Here is a 19,503-nt window from a genome sequence, read left to right on the forward strand (position 1 = left end):
TCCTTATTTGTTGGTTATTTCTTTATCAGGTTTTTATTAGTAGGGATAAACTCTCCAGTGGGCTCCTTCTGGTTTTGATCAACCAACAACTGCGCATTTGCTACTGGGTTGTAAACCAGGTTCGCCATTGACCCAGAAAGGACCATTCGCTGACAGGGGTAGCTAGCTATCTGCACAGCCCCCCTCGATGACTCTTACCCAACGCGCATGCAGGTGAAGGAAAGAGTCATCGCAACTATGTAGCGTGTAGATCGAGCACCTGACTCCGCGTCGCGCGAACAGTGAGAAACACGCTCGACGCGACTTCCCAAATAAAAAGCCAGTCGCGCCGCGCAATTATGGATCCGACAAAATCATATCTTGCGCGACATTCTCTCTACTCACCTCGCTTTGGAAAGAAATCCACGTCTTTCTTGTCCCCCAATTGATCTCTCTGCTAGATCAGCTACTCAATTGAAACACCTAGCTCGGCCCACACCACAAGAATTACCAGCGCTCGCACCGCTACCGCCCTACTGAACGATCAAGCGCATTGCAATCCCGCAACTATTCCCAATTCCTAGAAGCCAATTGATCGCTTAAGAAAGGATATTTATCGCACAATGGCAAATCCACTCAGCAAGTTTACCATAGCTGTTAGCGGCTCACAGAAAGGATATACTCAAGGTAAGATTGACACCAAATTTGCAAAACAATAGGGTTTGTAGTGTATCTAACCTACCTCTTAAACTAGGAGCTCTCGAGTCTTTAATAACTAGCAATGGAGGAGCTTTCGTAAAAACCATTGAGCCTGAAACCACTCACCTCGTTACCACCCAGGCCGACGTAGACAAGCGGTCCGCAAAAGGTGCCACAAAAATCATTGCAACCGATTGGAGGATTGTCCTCTGCGATTAAGTTTATATGACTGACTTATTGGTTTTGCGAAAATAGTACGATCTGCGCAAGCTGCTGGTATATATGTCGTATCACTCGACTGGCTTCTTGAATCCATAGAGTCCAAGAAAGCTCTCGCGGAAACAGGTTATGTTTTTGGTTCTACTCAACCAGCCCCTACCACTACCACGGTTGCCGGAAAGTCGACAGATGACTCGGGTCCTGCTCCACCTCCTAGAAGGATGTCCAAACGTACCGCCTCTAATCTGAAGGATATGGCAAAGAATGAGGACCAGGAGGAAGAAGAAAAGCCGGCGCCCAAGAAGACAAGAGGTAGCCAGAGCAAGAACTCGAAGAACGAAGACCAAGATGTGGATATGGAAGATGCACCCCCGAAGGCGGCAACAGATGGAGTAAAGACAGTCAAGGAGGAGGATGAAGAGGATACAAAGGAAGCGGCGAAGCCGGCGGAGAAAAAGACCAAAGCTTCGACAAAAGGCAAGGGAAAAGCCAAGAAGGAACCCGCCCCAGAGCCAGAGGAAGTAAAGCCTAAAATGAAGACTGTGATAAAGAAAGGCAAAGCTCCAGTCGACGAATACTGTCCAATAGCCAGTATGTTTCCCTCGATCTTTTCTGAGTCTGTCGAATAAGGCGCTCTTACTTACTATATTCGATTGGTTCTATAGACACAGTCCATGTTTATGTGGATGGAGCTGGCGTTGTTTACGATGCAACTCTTAACCAGACTGACATTGGGAATAATAACAACAAGTTTTACTATTGCCAGGTAACAGATTTCGAAGCCTTGGATTTGAATGACAATGACTGATATATCATTAGTTGCTCGAGTCGGATCCGAACATGAACAAATCCTACAATTACTCTGTTTGGGTCCGCTTTGGCCGTGTTGGCGAGAGAGGGCAAACAAAAATGTATGTTGAGGGTGTAGGTCACCATCAGGCTCTAGCAGTATTCCAAAAACAGTTCAGGAGCAAGACTGGTCAGAGTTGGGAAAACCGTGCGGATGCCCATGGTGGACCTAAAAAATATGCATTCTTGGAGAGAAATTATGACGAGGCCGAAGAAGAAGATGCAGATGAAGATGCTGGAGGTTCGGCCGGGGGGGAAGCCGCAAAGTTGGTGAGGAGTAGCTTGGCTAAGCCCCTTCAAAACCTGATGCAGTTGATTTTCAATACAGATATCATGTATGTTGTATCCACCCCTCTGGTTTTTCTTACCCAGGCTTTCCAGAATATATCTAATCTCTTTCCAAAGGCAACAATCCATGGCGTCTATGTCTTATGACAGCAACAAACTCCCTCTCGGAAAACTATCGAAGGAGGTTATCTCTCGTGGATACCAAACCTTGAAGGACATCGGTGAAGTCATTGAACAGAGGCCGGGCTATCTCCAAAAGTTCTCGGATTTTGGTAGCAACCGCGTGGAAATCTTAAACCGTTTATCCAATAGATATTATACTGTCATTCCGCATAGTTTTGGCAGAAACGTTCCCCCTGTCATCGATAGCGGCCCCAAATTAAAGAGGGAGGTTGAGCTGATTGAGAATCTCGGTGATATGGCTCTAACAACCAAGATAATGAATGATACGAGAGTTACTAGTGCTGACGGCATTCATCCGTTGGATAAACAATTCAATAGTCTGGGTCTTAACGAAGCTATTCCCCGTATGTTCCCTATATTCCTACCTTGTCCATCGCTAACGGAATCAATGGTTAGTGGACAAATACACTTCGGAGTTCAAGAACCTCGAAGCCTATGTTAAAAAAACACAAGGAAAGACTCATCGCATGGGCTTGACAGTGGAGGAAATTTTCCGTGTCACCCGCTCAGTAGAGGAGGAACATTGGCAAAACGCTGGCTGGGACAAACTTGCTTCTGATAACCGTTACCTTCTTTGGCACGGTTCCAGAACAACCAATTTTGCGGGAATTCTAAGCCAAGGGCTGCGTATTGCCCCACCAGAAGCGCCAGTGAATGGTTATATGTTCGGAAAAGGCATATACCTTGCTGATATTGTTTCTAAGAGTGCAAACTACTGTTGCGCGGGAGTCAGTTCTTCCTTTTCTCCCTTTACAAGTCTGCTTCTTCATGCGATAGTAGAATTCTTTCTAACAGTTTTTCCTAATAGGCTTCTAATAACACAGGACTCTTACTCCTTTGTGAGGCACAGCTTGGGGACCCCATGTTCGAATTAAGCGGATCAGATTATTATGCTGCCGAAAACTGCGCCAAGGCAAATGCGCTCGCTACCAAAGGACTCGGTCGATCTGTGCCTCTTAAATGGGAAGATGCTAGTGTGGTCAATGAGAATTTGAAAGGAATTAAAATGGTCTGTTTTGCTCTTTACAGTTCTTTTGGGTTTTAATTCTGATTTAAGAAAATAGCCTGCGGTTACCGCGCCCGAGGCCAATATCACAGGAGATGACCCTACCATAAAACAAGGAAACTATCGATCTTTGCAGTATAACGAGGTATGTACTCACTTGGGAGAAACTATAGCTTCGTTATCCTTACTGACTTGCGATAGTACATTGTATACAAAACGAGTCAGGTCAAGATCAGATATCTTTTCCGGTGCAAGTTCAATTAATCCATATGCATTTGTTGGCATATGCAAGGGAAAACTAAACCATTTCTCTCTTCAATGCGTTTCCTTATAATTTTACTTGTTCGTTTTATGAGTAAACCTTTCTGTAAAATAAATAAACACTTTTTGGTTTCGAGAAAGCCTTGATAGATACATGTACATTAAGTACATCCATCATGGTAATACAGCTCACTCTTGTACAGTAGGAAAGAATCAGCTCAAACTGATTTAAACTTTCTAGATAAGATATAAGTCATTGCTCAATCTCTTTGCAGATTACTGTACCGCCTGGTTGGGAATGGGGAGAAATGGCCTTAAAAGTGTGTCTCCCGTCCACCGCTTGGTTTCCTGCTACCACTAGATATTGGAGTACATAAGTTTGAAGGAGTCCCAATAATTGGAGCGATCAAAGTCGATTGAGTAGGTGAAACAACTCATAGAGTTGTCGGCATCGCTAGTAATTCGACAGTACTTCATGGATTCTGGTTCGGAGCTAAACACGGAGTAGGACTCGTTAGATACAAGTAGTATTGACAAAGGGCTTGGCTAGCTTGCTGGCAACTACATCTAACTACATGTTAACCGTTGACCTCCACCATCTTGTCTATTCCCAAGCCTAGGACTTCTGACTACATGTAGGTACTTAGATGCTGGAACTGTCAACTACATGTAGCTACCTGCAGGCACGGTACCTATCTAGTGTGTCCCCTGAACGGTTAGTTCGGGCTCTGCGTGTTCGTTCTACCTACAATCTATTATCGGAGCTTGCCAAGTACTCGCCAAAAAAATAAAGTCTGGCGGTGAAATAAGTACCGTTAGTTGCAACGCAGCCATTCGGCCAGGTACTTAATTCACCCACAGACTTCATTTCTTAGCGACTCGTAGTGATGGGCACGAGACAAGACGAGACTTGGGCAAGTCTCGTCTCGTCTTGTATTGTTCGAACTGAGTCTTGAAAATCTCGAGACAATGGCTAGTCTCGTCAAAGTCTTGAGACTTTACGCTATGTGACCTTAGGGTTGGGAAAGCTACGCTATTATGCTAATTAATGCAAATCAAAAGTCCAGATTCTGTTCATTTTTTTTTTTTTTTTTTTTTAAGGAACTGAGGCTGTAGAGCATATTTAGAAGTTAAAAAGGTCTCGACTCTCTCAAGACAACTTGTCTCGTCGCCATCACTATAATGCCAAGGCATTCGCTGGATGTAAAAGCTTTTCAACACCTCTCCCCGAAATGCTACCAATCCAACACGATTATAAAAGAATCCACCATGGAATTTCTGCCAGTTGAGCTGGTTGAGAGAATACTTTCCCTTGCAAACCTTTCACACGCTGAGAACCTATCCTGCAGGCTTGTGTGTCGAGGGTTCTGCTCGATTGTCAGTCCCACGGCCTTTAGCCGCGTACGGATCTCAAAGCTCACCCGAGACGCCTTTGATGGGATCGTGAATCTTTCGCAAAGCCAGCTTGCTTCTTACGTAGTCGACTTCGAGTATAAAGTCATACGTTTTATTTCATCAAGTACTTATATGTCCCAGCCATTCGCCTAGGGCGCATGAACAATTGACTAATTCGAAACGGAAGAGGATATCCATGACGTGGACTCACTGATACAATTATCGGACGAATCCGATACGCTCTCAATTCAGGATATGGCCAATTCCCTTGTGGAGCACCACAAAAACCATCTCCATCAAGTGGATGTTCTCGGGACATTCTACGATATTATCTCTCTCTCGAAAGCCTTGCCAGCATTTACGAACCTGAAGTCAGTTACCATCTCTACTTTCGATGGCTCTTTTGAACTCCCCCCACCGCTCGGAGTTGCGGAAGCGACAACACGTGCCTTTTGGGCTGTCATAAAGGCACTCAACAACTGCGCGTATCAGATTGAATCATTCAGTGTCGATTCGGTCTCCAAATTAAGCATTCCATCATCGAAGCTGGCACAGATTCACGAAGTATTTGAAGGCTTGACTCATCTTTCGATTAGAATATATGGACAGCTGAGCTATAACTTCCAAGGGGGCATTCTCGCTAGAACACGCCAGCTACAGACCTTACGGTTAGGTTCAGACGGCCGCGCATCCTGTGAATGGCAAGATATCCTTAGGGATCGAATAGGCCCTGGGTTTCTCTACTGGCCTCACTTAAAGGTTCTGGAAATGGACGGGGGAGTATCAGTTCGGGTTACGATTCAACAGAAAGGATTGGTCAAATTCCTAACAGCGCACCGAAATACCTTGACTGATTTGTCAATTAAACGGTTTATTCTTAGAGATATTTATACGACTGGCCAAACAATGTCATCTGAATGGTGCTTCGTCATTGAAAGATTGAAGACTTTTCCGGTATTGAGAAAGTTGGTTTTGAGAGAATTGGGGGAATTCGTGGTCGCGGATCGCGACTGTAAGTGGACTGAGGAGGAACAGCTTTTGGAATGGGAAAATTTGGTTACAAAGAAACAAGGATAGACCTCGTCGTCGTCGGCGTAACGTTTCTCGTTTACACACATGGGGTGGTTTTATGTAAAGTAATAAATACCTGGGTCTGATCATACCCGGAAAACTTATTCATATATCACTTGAGATTTGTTAGACTTGGAACATCGGAGAATAAATAGTAAGTGCTGGAGACTGATAATACACGCAGTATGCATAAATGAGCTAACTACGTGCAGGTAAAACCCCTACTAAGAAATCTTCGAGCTCGAACCTGCCACCAATAATCATCACTCCATCCGCCTTTACGACAGATAGGAAGTGTCCACCCAGCTGGTGTAAGAGGATCCAAGAATGGTTGAAATGCTAACAGCAGCAGACAAGCTACCAGAAAAGCTGGCCTATTTAGGTGAAATGTCTGAGTCAGTAACGATATGAGGTTCTATCAACGGATTTGAACATACACGAGTTCCACTGGCACCAGTCCCGGTATTCCCAAACTCCTTGTAATACACATATTCGGTATTCGCATCTGAGCTGCTCCATACACTCCATCCGGCTGAGTTTATGACGGCTGAGAGGGCAGAATTTTGAAAAACGACCCTCGAATAATCACGCCAGGGTCTTCCTAGGTACTGTGTACCAGCAGTAACAGTATATCCAGACGCTGCAGCGACGGTGCTAGATCATTCAAAAATTGGTCAATGTCTATAAAAATCAACCAAACACCGGAACGATTGTTTTTATACCATTTGTTAAAAACGTAGTATGATACGTTACTCTCCGAATCACGGCCATTGGCTGTTACCCAACCATTGGCTTTAACACGAATATCGACACCGTCAAACCAAGCCCTTTGTCGTTGACCGAAGATAAAGTCGCTGAATTTAAATTATGAGTTAGTAAGCTCCCACTTAAAACTTCAGAGGCATGCTATATATGAGAACTCACGTTGCACCGTCTATGTAACTTTTGGCGTAGACCGCAAACCCTTCATTTGCAAGAACGGTATCTGAAAGTTTGTGAGGTTAGTTGTGAGTATTCAAGCGATAAACTTCTCAGAAGCGATATGTAGTTACTCGCCTTGGTAGCCTGTCAACTTTACCCCATAGAAACCTTGCTGGTCGCCCTGGGAGCTCAATGCAACAGCCTGCGATCCCTTTCCTATTGATCAATGTTTAGCAGTGATAGGTATAAACTTCGTCAACCTCAATACACACCTCTTGTGTTGGCAATGTTGATATTATAGATCTTCAACCCAACCGCAAAGGCACGGATTGTAGCTGTGGCGTCATTATTGGCCGAGTCGTCCTGACTCTTCCCCTGGGTAATAGTCACAGTGTTCGATGTATATGAAGTTGTATCAGTTGTTTCTCCGTATATCGTAAGTTGTGCAGCTCGAGCCGGAATGTAGACTTGTTCTGCATATGTTCCAGCATAAATGAAGATACACTGAGCTGCCGAGGAAGTCGTGGACAATGAACTAACAGCCGATTGAAGCTATAAAACGTATTTCTGGTCAAACTCATTTCAACGCTGACATTGGGGGCATGAGTGGTCTGGGATATTGTAAGGCACGTACTGTAGAGTATTGACCTGAAGTAGCGCTAGGTGAGACGACTATACAACCAGTGGGCGGTGAGGTTCTTGATGCAGCAAGTACTAACTGGGCGAACGCTAGAAAGGCAATCTGTGAAAACATCATTTTCGGCAGCTTGTTTTATCTTCTGTGCTTAATGAATCTACTGACAGAAACGAGAATTGGCTCGTTTTATAGTTCATCCGTTCACCTAGCAGCCCTCTCTACATTGGACCATGGAGAGAAACGTCCGGAAGCCTATCCCGACATGCAATGAATATATATCGGGGGGTTCCTCCTAACCCGAGGCGATCTACCCCAGATCCAAACCCCGTGAGGCCAAGAATTAATAAATGGAAATTAAGCGTGCCCCAGCGCACGTTATCTGCAGTGTTTTATGTTTTGTGGGGTACCTATTCAATACTTCTCAACTATGGTTCTTCTACTAAGGCATGTCCTTTTGTGTCTCAAATACACACTTCAGGTACTGAACGCGGACATAGTTGCCTCGAAGCACAGCCTAATCCGTCCTTGGCATTTATTTGATCCGGATAGAAGAATCAATTGTGCCGGTACTCGTTGTAAAACAGGGTGTAATTGATACCGAGGTCGGTATTTCGCACAATGGTTGAAGCAATAGTAGACAATCTTATTGCTTTGTCATGCATCTAGTGGCCAAGCCATTTCTTTCGAAACAAGCCTCTCATGTGGTAGTACATGACCAAATCCCGATAAGACCTAGCCTATTACTACATGGAGCATTCCATAGCTCCTGGCCCTGTTGTTTCATGTCATAGCTCCTCACTCGGTACGTCATCATCATTAAATTCTCCAGGATCGGAACTGTTCCACGCGTAGTTTTGGTAAGTACCTCCACAAGCCTTTCAAGTATATCCAAGTCTCATACCGACAGGCTTCATGACTAAACTAAAGACTAGGCTCCATCAATATTCTTCTAATTCGGGGATCTCCCCTGTATTTCGAGAAATTCATGGCCATGTTTAAATTTTCTAATGAGGACATGTACATACGCATTTTAGTATCCCAATACATCAGGACAGAAATATTTAAATAATTACAGCGATAGCCATTCCTCAGAAGGATCCTGAGAATTACATGATACTCAAGCTAGGAAATATTTACTTATATGAAATAAAATAATATACTACTCGCCGACCCCCAAGAGCGCTGCTACTTGTACTTTATTTTCCAGTGATCCAACCCTTGAGTTCAATTGATCTAGTGTTCCATTAGCCCCATACATGTACATAGTCATATTTATTTTTGTTTAATTCATTAATTGCATTGTACATAGTCATATGAGTGATATAGTAGCAGCTTTAACATGTACATCATCAGATACAAGGATAAACTACTTGTACCTGTGTATATAACATTGAAGAGGTACCATCCTAGCTCTTGCGCTTGTGCCAATTAATCTCACAGAGAGCGTTAATATCGTTTTGCGCGGACAAGCACAAGAAATATGATCGGTCCTCAAATCATGAATACACGTATCTTGGAGAAAAACAGCCCATAAACGCCCACCTACCTCTATACACGTGGCTGGCACGGACGCATTGTGAATTTCAATTCACCCCGTCTCACACAGAGGCTCATAGCTTTAAATTTTACGATAAATCCGGGTATACAAGCCTAGATATCCCGTTGAGATTTAGAAGTATCAGCCGAGTGGCCCTTTGCAGAAGTATCATCTTGCACTGCAAGATCTAATTAATAAACTCACTTTTCTTGATAAGATCTTGGAGATTAAATCCTTCTAACAAAATTAAGTCGTCGAGCGACTTGTTCTAACCTATCTACACACCATATTCTAGAGTACTTAGTAAAGTCTGCACTCAGAGGTTTATCTCGGTAGAGAAACATTTACATTAGCGAAAGGTACCCCAGTATCGTTGGTTCATAGATTATAGACATACTTTGGATCCAACAAATAGGCAGGCATTTTTTCCACTTCCTCCCAGTTACTCACCTAATGTTGGTTTCACCAGCCGTGTCCTCTGACTAAACCTTTTCTGCGGAATCCGTATAAATGAGCCCAGGGAAGATTTGTAAGCTTATTCACATCACCTCTGCTGATAAGAAAAGCTATCGGTAGCGGGAGCGAGAGGAGGGATTTCCGTTGAGCGTGTGGCATGGTCGTGCGTCCAAGGGATGATAGAGGAAGAGGTTTTGCAGTGAATAGTGTTATGCTCTATATACTAGCGGCTCTGTTAGAATTGAGCGATACATGTAGTTCGCTAAAACTATATTAGGACATCCTCGATGTTTTCGGCATACTTGCTGTTTCTAGTGGTTGGTTGGGCTAAGGGCGAACCAGATGGGATTGGAGGAATCGGGCCTGATATAGGGCTGGCGTACTTAAAGTTGTAGGTGTTGTGATTGTGATCCCCACGAAACACTCAAGGGTGATTAATATTTCGATAGATGCGTAATTGTTGTGGTAAAGTGAAGAGTCATTGTATATCACTCGTAGCTAAGCTTTTTTGTATTTCCTAATATGGTATAGTGTAGTCTTGTCTAGATTGTCATATTGAACCTACTACGAAGTGCGACTCCGCTCATGTTTCTTATCATGTATGTGCCAACATACATTGTAGAAATAGACCACGGCTGAAGTTCTCGGGCTCAAGATTTGTGGCTTCTTATCCTCGAGAAATCGTGTGACCTAAACCTTTGTCACCACGGGAATGATGCACGTGGGGCCTTGTATAACTGCTATAAATATACAGCTCACGGTGCTAGTAGTGGCCATTGATAATTGCATGTATGGACATGAAAGCTGAAACAGTCACTGCATGTAAGGTACAAATATGGGCATAGGAGAGGGAGAAAGGGGGGGGGGGGGAGGGAGGGGAGGGGAGGGAGTTTGCTTGAGATAAAGGGGGGGGGGCTTTAGTAATGCGAAATATGGGTATATACGGATGGATAAATTCGATGTTACCAAATTATGACTAGTACGCGTTGAACGGAATTCCATCAGCAAAGCACCATCTATAGAAAAGCCCGAATATGAAGATCTAAAGGGCTTAAAACTTCAAGCTGAAGAGAGACCGAAGGGCTCAGAAAGCTAGACCTGTGGGAAACCCAGAGGGCTCGTGAGAAGATGATCCCAGCCAAGGTCTCAAGTGAAGTTTATATAGATAATCTAGTTTTTGACCGTTTTCTGATTTAGAGTTTTTATAAAGTGGAAAGCAGGGATGAAGGAAAATTAAGCATGAAAATGAACACCTCCTCCGATGTTAACGGATATCTATTAGGCATGTTAACATGGCCGTCCCCAGTCACTGCCTGTCATCCAAATCAAACTGCTCAAACGACCTTCAAGCGCCTCTATAGACTTTTCACCGTACCCTTGAAACACGCAGAAAGACACCATCTAAGACGACCTTTTCAGTCTCTCGCCAACAGTCTTGGTGACACCACCGGCAGCACCTTTGAACTCCCGGTCACACTCAGCGTATCCCCTACCGGCACCGAATCCAAGACCAACCCAGGCGGGAAAAGCGCGGCGCTTGAACAGAAGGACTGAGAAGATGATACCGAATCCGGCACCGAGGGTAGACTTCACCAAGAGATTCGCAAGGCAGTGGTCCCACTAGTTGCGCCCAATTAGCAAGATTATGAGTGTTACTGTGGATAGAGCATGTCGTACTTTCTCATTGAGCAATCCCTCTGAGGCAGGGCGGGGCTTGACAACTGTGTTGGAGGTAGTAGAGGTCATTTTTCGTCAAACTGCAGATTTTTTTTTACCAAGTCAGTTAGTTGTCAAGATAACCGAGGGAATTACCCGAGGCCCAGATCGCGAGTAACAGAGATAAATTTACCCTTATACAACTATACAAATTCTGGAGGAGGAGATTCAATTTGATCTGTACTTCGGTATGGCGGAATGCGGTGACGTGGGGGGTTTTGAATGTCAAGGTAACTTATCGCACGAAGTTGGATGAAACTTGATGTTCCGAAGGCCAAGAGTTATGGTTATTAGTCATCAGAATTGCTTTGCCGGGTGGTTATGACTATGTTTTTGGATGCCAGGCGCACTGCTCATCACGCGACAAAAATAGACTTAAAATGGGTGGAACTCATACTTAACTACTCGTAATTTCATAGCGTTTGTAAACACAACTGGGTTGCATACCCGCAAAATCCTGCATGAGGCTCCAGATTTTGGTGTATGCAGACCCAGCTATGTTCACAAACGCTATGAAATTACGAGTACATGTTATCTGCATGCTCCCTCATACTCACCTATTTAGGCCGAAGTTCAATCTCACCGGAGAATACTTCACAAGGGTACTTTCTAGTACTCGTAATTTTTTGGCGTTTCCGGACTGGACTGGGTCTGCATACCACCAAAATATGGTTGTTATGCACGATTTTCGCCCATATGCAGACCCAGTTCAGTCCGGAAACGTCAAAAAATTACGAGTAGAGGGTGCCCTAATAGTTACGGGTAGTGTGCTGAGGCGAGTGGGGGCTATATGTGGAGTAAGACGACACTGTTCTCTTTCATCTAGAGTCTCACTCATCGATCCCTATTCCATCTGCCAATTAAAATAGAGTTATTCAGGAACAATACCAAGGATGCTGCCATGCCGTTCTTAAATTTACATGCATACTCTCCCTATCTGCCGAGGTGGTGGTCATTGGTTTGAACTTTCTGTTGAGTTCACTGTACCACATCCACAATTTCAAGCCATTCAATCTTTGATGCTACACACCCGGAAAGATTCGATGCAGGTCCTCCGGTCGGTGAGTGACGACGGGAGAAAGTAAGTGTTTGATGAATCGAAATGCTTGGCAGTCTGGTATGGCCTGGCGAATAACGTTCGCACAGGCATGTGAAGTATTACAAGCTTATGCTTAGCAGAAAGAACCTGCAGAGTTAATATGCTACAAGTAGTTATAATACTTCACATGACCTTTTAGTAGCCCTCGTAAGAATCTTTCCTATTTAAAGTACGTGTCGGCCCCATGGCCCATCGATCACATATCTAGGGCGGCGAGGGTCATCTGTGCTCACTCGGCGGTTTCTACCCCACAACAGAATTAGCCAATGCAGGGCTTCCTCTAGCTACATGTAGTTCTTGGTGGCTGACATATATATTGTATCAAGATCACCTCCGCTTTTTCACGCCTGAATTAAAACCGTTATGTATTCACATTGCTCAATGGCCAAGGACTGGGCAGGAGTAATCAATTAATTGCTTTTGTAGCATTTTCTTAATCAATTGGTTGTTTAGATTTGGCAGTAAATAAAAAATAAAATAAAATAATACCACTATGAATTTGAGAGATCGAGAGATACAAAGAAAATCAAATAACACCAGCAAAAAGACATTAACCGCCACCGTCTGCTTGAGCAAGTCTATCGGTACCTTGCCACAGACCCCACCACCAATCAAGACCTGCTATACGTATGTGTATGTTACAAACCCCAAACTTTTAACTAGACAAATGAGAATGAATGAACGACCGCGTGCACATGTATAGCCTACAACTTTGGCTGCCCGAGTTCCTTCTCCAACTCCTCCAATCTTCGGATGGAAGCGTCTTTGCGTATTTTGGCTTTCGCCATTTGTATATCCCGTTTTTCGATATCTTTCCGCAATCTTTTGATTTCCCTTCTTCTCCGTTTCTCATCGGTGTCCTCGTTTTTTGGTTTTGGGCTGACGCTGCTTTCTCCTTCAACTTTCATCTCAGATACATCCCCTTCAGTTTCTTTGCTTCCCTCACGCTCCGGTCCAGCGGAGCGTTTGAGATCTAATGCATCATGTCTTCGTCTCCATGCGTCGAGCCAAGAATCAGTGCATGGTTTTCGGATCTCCTCCGAGTAAATTTTAGAGTTAAGCTCTTCAGCTTTAGCTTTCAACGCTTCATCGTCAATGCTTTTTCGGTCGTCGCACCCCATGAACCAATCGTGAAGCGCATTGTCCAATTCGGGATGGCTAAAATCCTCGGGATTAGATGGAGGTGGCGTTGGAGGAAGAGCATGAGGCGGGTGTGGGGGCAATGGCGGACAACCTGCTTCGAATCGAACTTCGAGCGGTGCTGGTGTCGACTTGAACTTCTTCAAGTTCCGTGAGACGGTGGATTGATTGATCGCTTTGTGAAAAGTCGACTCGAACCATTCTGCGAGCTCCCTCTGTGAATGAATTGAGAGTTAAATATAACGAACTCTCTAGACCAGAACTTCAATGACAAACCTGTTTTAGCTGAGGATTCTTTGACGCGTGAAGGTACAGCTCGTACTTTTCGCTTGTGGTTGCTTCCTCGTGCTTCCGTTTTTTGGGCGAAGTCGCACGCTCGGGGCAGGCTGCTACGTCCATATCCATGCTCATTGTACGTTGAGGCAGTAAACAATCAAAATAAACCAATTGAAAGAATATTCAAGGCTAGTTCGGGAGATTCTTTTTGGTGAAACTTGATCTACTGGGTTGAGAAAATCATGGGGCTATGCTAGGTTATATAGGCGAGGAGGATATACGTCTAGAAATACATTTGTTGGTCAGACATAAATTATGCAGGCGGTCAGATAGGTATGGGGTTTCAGGTGCCAGTGTACATCGGCAGTTAATTGTATTAAATATGAAGTCGCTGCTCTATGTTCGTACAAGGTGCATGCATCATGCGGTTTTCCCCCAAGGGGGGAGGGAGACTCTGCTATGCATGCAACCCAGCGCCTGGGCTTGTTTTTGATTTTGATTCATGCCTTTTTTACGCACTCGGTTTTTCTCCCCTTACGCGCAAGTAGCGATCGCGAATAGATCATCAATTAATTAGTGAACCCTGTAAATGGTTGGTCCGTTTTAGTGATCACTGTCGAAACGTAGAGTAGTAGGTACACACACCCAACTATGTATCCAGAGCATACCCTTCCTCGTAGATATCTTGCACGTACGCATTGCTTGTGCAGTTCTTTGGTGAGGTTGAGGCCGAGTTTCATAGACTGATATGCCAAGCAATTGTATATGGAAACCAACCAACATACAAGAGAACAAATAGATGTACGCAAATAGGTACGTGGGTGAGTAGGGGTTGCACCGTTATAGTTACTACTCTACTATCTCTACTATTTCGCCTGCTCATGATCGAACCCCCCGCTGCAGCACTTTCAGCTATCTCGAAAATGCCATATCAAACCCTCAGTCGATCATGGCGAGAGGCTCAATGGAATTAGATTTAGTAACGGCCGGCTATCGTTGTACATAAGAAGGGATCGACTGTCGACAATGCCAAAGAAAGATGAGGGTAACCATACTAAATTTAGAAACTTTTTTCTACCTAGCTGGAGAAATAGTGAGCTTGACGAAATAAGTGACACATGCACAAGTCAGTGTGTCCATAAGAACCACAGATCATGTTATGTTCACAGGATTTATTAGGACCAAAGTTCCTTGTTTCGAGTTCTAATATGCCGTAGCAGTTTGCTACCTACTTTGGTTCATGCCTTGACGACCGGTGGTTGTGAATCTTGTCAATGTGGTACATACAACATACATATACCAAAACTCAGGTATAATGGTATGATCACCATGTACTGCAAGGATTGAGAAATATCTAGCGAGCCGCTATTTCCAGTCTATCTCACAATTGCTTCTCTGTACAATGAGGTGTATTTGTATGTTAACTAACCACTTAGCAATTTCTTTTGGCATTGCAGCAAAACAGCCCTCGAGTCAAGTGCGACAGGATATGTGTGCCTGGGCCCACCTACTATAGTAATAGGGCCCCATAGCTTATTTTTCTGCGTTTCGTTTCTTAGTACCGCCGGCTGACGATCAAGCGCTGAACCCGTCAACGACCGTTTAAACAATAACAACAGGAACGCTTACCCCACGCCGCCGGCATATGTGTTTACTTAACCGCGTTGCTCTCCGTTACATGTATGTTTGCCGGTAGCGAAGTCCTTGATATAGACGCCTGGTGTGTAAATAAATCTGCTACATATATTGATTGATGGTATGATGAGGTACTCTAGTGGTGGTGGTGATGCTGATGACGAGAAGGGACGCATACATGTATGTTTGCAGCCTTGTTTCGACACGCGCGGGCACTGTTACGGCACCTCCCGGTAACCAGTCTATGCCGCATGCGGATCATTGTCAACGACTAGGTTCACAGGAGCACATGAAGTGCTGTTTGCTCTACATGAGTGTTCCTACTGTAAGCGTTCTATCGTCATGAGACGGTGAAGAAGAAGAGAAGACATGCAACTCCTAGACCATCAATGTAAATGCATATTACCTATCGTGCTAACTCTGTACTCTAGTAGTCTACATACGTACATTACATACATGTATGTACCTATCTAGAGTACTTTAATTACATACCGTGATGTACCTACATGTAAAATAGGTAAATTTATATGTAGCTTTGTAATTATTCAATTACTCATGCTCAGTTCTAAATTCATCGGGCATAAACCGGACTATATGGTCATCCGCATAAGCTTGCACGGGTCGAATGAGTTCTAGCTTGTGTGTTTACAAAGACTTTGTTTATGCCTGGTGATATAGAGTACACATACATGTACTCTAGTAGGGATAAAGATAGAGTAACACGAGACGTGCATGCAGAGCTGCCGCAGCCATAACCAGTAACTGTGGTTACGGAATGTGGGTATTAACTGGATTACGGGTAGTCGCTTGATGACCGGCGTAGAACACGGTCATCCATAACCCCATGGTGGTCTGGCTACATGTATACGTAGCTTGGATTCGACTGCTTCTTCTTACCTCTCTTTGTAGCATACAGCGACCGGAATGATCTATGGAAAAACAGGGGGGGTGAAATTGTATGGCGAAATATCTGTGCACCATATAACTGTATTTTCCATAGATAATTCCTATCGCTGCACATGGTATCCTATTTACCTACAACTTAGGCGCGATGTTAGTACATATATGCATCTACATATACCTACATAATCCTGCCTTACAGTTTAAAGCACCAACATCGCTTCGAATAACTCTATTTATTTACCGACTAAATATATACATTGTCCATAATCCAACAAGTTCCATGTATAACACTCGATGCGCTCGCCGTCGCTCCCGGCCCTCGATCATTGCCTGCTTTCTTGCCGCACTAAACAAAATATTGGGCATGAGGAGGTTATCCCAAACTAAAAAATAAAGGAAATCTCGTACATACGGCCAAAAGCTACCATTTACGTGGCACTTCCCAAACGGTTTTCTTTTCACGATGTCTCAGGTAAACTGGTGTATCTTCTGATTGACACGAGTGATTATATATGATCAAAGACGACGTCTTTTGTTGCCTGAGGGAATAGATGGTGCGCAACTCGGGCGAACAAGAAAGTAGGTACGATCACTCGCATGAAACCTTACATAGTAAACTGGCGTATTCCCAAAGCATCGTCACCCAAGACCACTGTATGTGCTCAATCGGCCCTTGGACTACACAGAATGAAAAGGGTGGGGTTCAAGTAAGGGATTCTGTTTTTTCACAAGTGTTTAGGCCGAGTATGATATTTTCCTCTTGGACTTAGCAAATCAGCATTTTGTGTGCTATCCTCCATATCACTAAAGGTAGTACCATGCGCTGTTTCTACTCCCGTTGTTTAACACTTGTCGTAGAATACCAAAAGACCTTCAGCCTGAGTCCTAGGCTTGTGATACCTTCATGACCCTTCTTTCTGTACATAAGGAATCATGCCTAGCTGTTTATTCCTTTAAATGCAAGTAAACCTCCTTTCCTAATTTTCCACTGGTGTACTTGGCTAAGGCTGATACGCTGTCCACCGTGCAAATCGGAAACAAGAAGAGGTACCAAGCATTCCTGAGGGGTATGGAACAAAGTCACTTGTAATGACAGAAGCGCCGCGACTAAATTTCCAAGGTAAGCGTATAATCTAATGAAGAAATAATAGTTAATGAATATTTTTTAAATGGCCAGTTTGCATGTCTGCCCGCCCCCGCCCCGCCCAGATATAATTGTCTGCCGCAGCTTTCCTTTCTTTTCAATGAAGAGATAGGCAGCAGGTTCCGGATTTGGGGGCCCATCATGAGTGCCAATCTCCTATCCAACGCTGGGTCACCATTCCGTGAAGGAGCTAAATTTATTTCCAACTGAACGAGGCGGGCGAGAAGGTGGGGGTTTTTTATTCTTTTCAGTCAGGACATCCCGCAGATTTGTATGACCACTAGTGGAGAGATCGGTGGGATTCTCGATCCAATATATCTCCCAGCCCCTAAAAAGAGTAGAGACTGTAAAAACGCAAGCGTTTTGTGTGGATATCTAATTCGTTTCATTCATAAACCATACCCCGCAGGAATTACCTAAAATGAGGTGGGGGAAAGAAGAAAGAAAAGATGGCTTATGAATGGACGAAGATACGGCCCAAGGAAGCTAGCTCTCACATGAGGTGTCTCGGGGAACCGGTTGAGTGGCTCGGAGAGCTGGGGTGGGGGAATATATTTGTGGTACCGACCCGGGTACTCCAAGGCGGGCGGGCGGGCTGCGTCTTTGCTGAAGAAACCTCGGTAGGCTCCGAACTAGGGATTTGGCGATTGGTGGCACGTGGATGAGCATGATGAACGGATCATAGGTTGAATAGGTATCCTGTACTCGTGGGGTAGTAGTATGTATGTAGGTAAGTGTTCGAAGGTCTGGATAACTGATGGCGTGCATGAATTTTATAGATTTCTCCCTTGATATAATATGTGTCTATGCAGCACCACCACACACTCTCACCGCTCAAGGCTGTTGAAGTAAAAGCTCACATGACAATTCCGTGAATGATTGGGCTCTGGAAGCTTTACAGGGTCAGCACTCGGCAGATAGGGAATACTAGAAGGAGATCCATAAGGCGAATGGTGAATAGTACATACCTTTGGGGGTTTGACAGGAAATTCGAGCACAGAAAGAAGCCTCGAAGAGCTATGAGAGATAGAGAAGATATACATAGGATCGAGGAATGGTTGGGGTATTAAGTTGTCTTGGGAAAAAGAAAGACAGACCCTAAATAAAACGACCCCAAGAAAATGATCACTGGCTACTAGTCGCTCGAGTAACATACATGTATGTACATATCTACTTCTGCGTATTAAACGAATACCTGTTGTAATAATATGCAGTACGGTACTTGCTCTACATCGCACCCATTTTAGGACGCACACCTTCAGACACCGCATCTCCGATTTTGCATCGCAGAGTGTGGATTTGTGGCGTGAAACCTGCTCACTCGCATGGTTTATTGATCTTGCCGCCAGGGCATGCAGAATATTCCCTGGAGGTTCAATGCTAGACCCAGTAATCCCACCACCCCACTGACTTACTGGGCTACATATGCAGCATATGAGCTTCCTCCTGCTTCTCGATACCAGTAAATTTCGAGGTACCCAGGTAGGCGATAAACGAGGATAAAACCTGCATTCATTATTCTCCTTACCTACTTTACTAGGAACTTTCGTACAGGTTCACTATCCATCCTCGCCCCTAGGGCACGACATCTCACGACTGTTGACAAGAAGACCATCCGTTTGTTGAATAATGGTCGTGTGGGAACAGGCTGTGAGTGTATGTAGCGAATTCTTGAACTCTAGCTCTGGTATGGTATATGTATGTACTTCTATGTACATAATATATACGCGCACATATATGCGTACGGGGTAGCATGGAGGGGTGTAAAAAAAAACTGACTCTTTTTAGCTCAACCAAAATCCATTCCCTATCTACAGCACCGGCAACACTCGCCTCATCTGACGGAAGGGGAACTCCCACGATCGAATATCGAGTATCTTACATGTGGATAGACCTACATCACGACGGCACAGAAAGATAGAGAGAGAGAGCGAGAGTGAGAGAGAGCGTTACCAGCGACAGCCGCGAAGAGGTCACAGACAAGGGAAGACCTGAAATAATAACTTGCGCACCTCTGCTTCTGCCTCTTACTCTGTTCCATTTTTCTCACTCACAGAATCATTGCTTTTTCTCCTCGCTTCCTTCTATT

General features: G+C 44.3%; 5 protein-coding genes across 5 annotated transcripts; 2 read left to right on the forward strand and 3 right to left on the reverse strand.

Annotated features, from left to right (window-relative positions):
* Positions 1–602: 602 nt before the first annotated feature.
* Positions 603–3,487, forward strand: H6S33_011399 (uncharacterized protein; the record flags this gene model as incomplete). Its single annotated transcript, XM_044842756.1, has 10 exons — positions 603–666; positions 734–847; positions 934–1,488; positions 1,563–1,663; positions 1,717–2,081; positions 2,152–2,561; positions 2,614–2,945; positions 3,026–3,226; positions 3,282–3,368; positions 3,425–3,487. 10 exons carry the CDS (start codon positions 603–605, stop codon positions 3,485–3,487), a joined length of 2,292 nt encoding a protein of 763 aa, XP_044696167.1.
* A 1,647-nt stretch (positions 3,488–5,134) lies between these two features.
* On the forward strand, positions 5,135–5,956 carry H6S33_011400 (uncharacterized protein; the record flags this gene model as incomplete). The annotated part of the gene is made up of 1 exon (XM_044842757.1): positions 5,135–5,956. One exon carries the CDS (start codon positions 5,135–5,137, stop codon positions 5,954–5,956), a length of 822 nt encoding a protein of 273 aa, XP_044696168.1.
* Positions 5,957–6,228: 272 nt separating this feature from the next.
* H6S33_011401 (uncharacterized protein) lies at positions 6,229–7,475 on the reverse strand (the record flags this gene model as incomplete). Its single annotated transcript, XM_044842758.1, has 7 exons — positions 6,229–6,324; positions 6,388–6,604; positions 6,673–6,804; positions 6,875–6,935; positions 7,007–7,087; positions 7,144–7,406; positions 7,465–7,475. The coding sequence occupies 7 exons, from the start codon at positions 7,473–7,475 to the stop codon at positions 6,229–6,231; spliced, it is 861 nt and encodes a 286-aa protein (XP_044696169.1).
* A 3,427-nt stretch (positions 7,476–10,902) lies between these two features.
* Positions 10,903–11,247, reverse strand: H6S33_011402 (uncharacterized protein; the record flags this gene model as incomplete). Its single annotated transcript, XM_044842760.1, has 2 exons — positions 10,903–11,121; positions 11,179–11,247. 2 exons carry the CDS (start codon positions 11,245–11,247, stop codon positions 10,903–10,905), a joined length of 288 nt encoding a protein of 95 aa, XP_044696170.1.
* A 1,773-nt stretch (positions 11,248–13,020) lies between these two features.
* On the reverse strand, positions 13,021–13,867 carry H6S33_011403 (uncharacterized protein; the record flags this gene model as incomplete). Its single annotated transcript, XM_044842761.1, has 2 exons — positions 13,021–13,671; positions 13,733–13,867. 2 exons carry the CDS (start codon positions 13,865–13,867, stop codon positions 13,021–13,023), a joined length of 786 nt encoding a protein of 261 aa, XP_044696171.1.
* Positions 13,868–19,503: the final 5,636 nt, after the last annotated feature.

The sequence above is a fragment of the Morchella sextelata genome (genome assembly GCF_020137385.1).
Source record: "Morchella sextelata strain SCLS chromosome Unknown scls_6, whole genome shotgun sequence".
Taxonomy (NCBI): domain Eukaryota; kingdom Fungi; phylum Ascomycota; class Pezizomycetes; order Pezizales; family Morchellaceae; genus Morchella; species Morchella sextelata.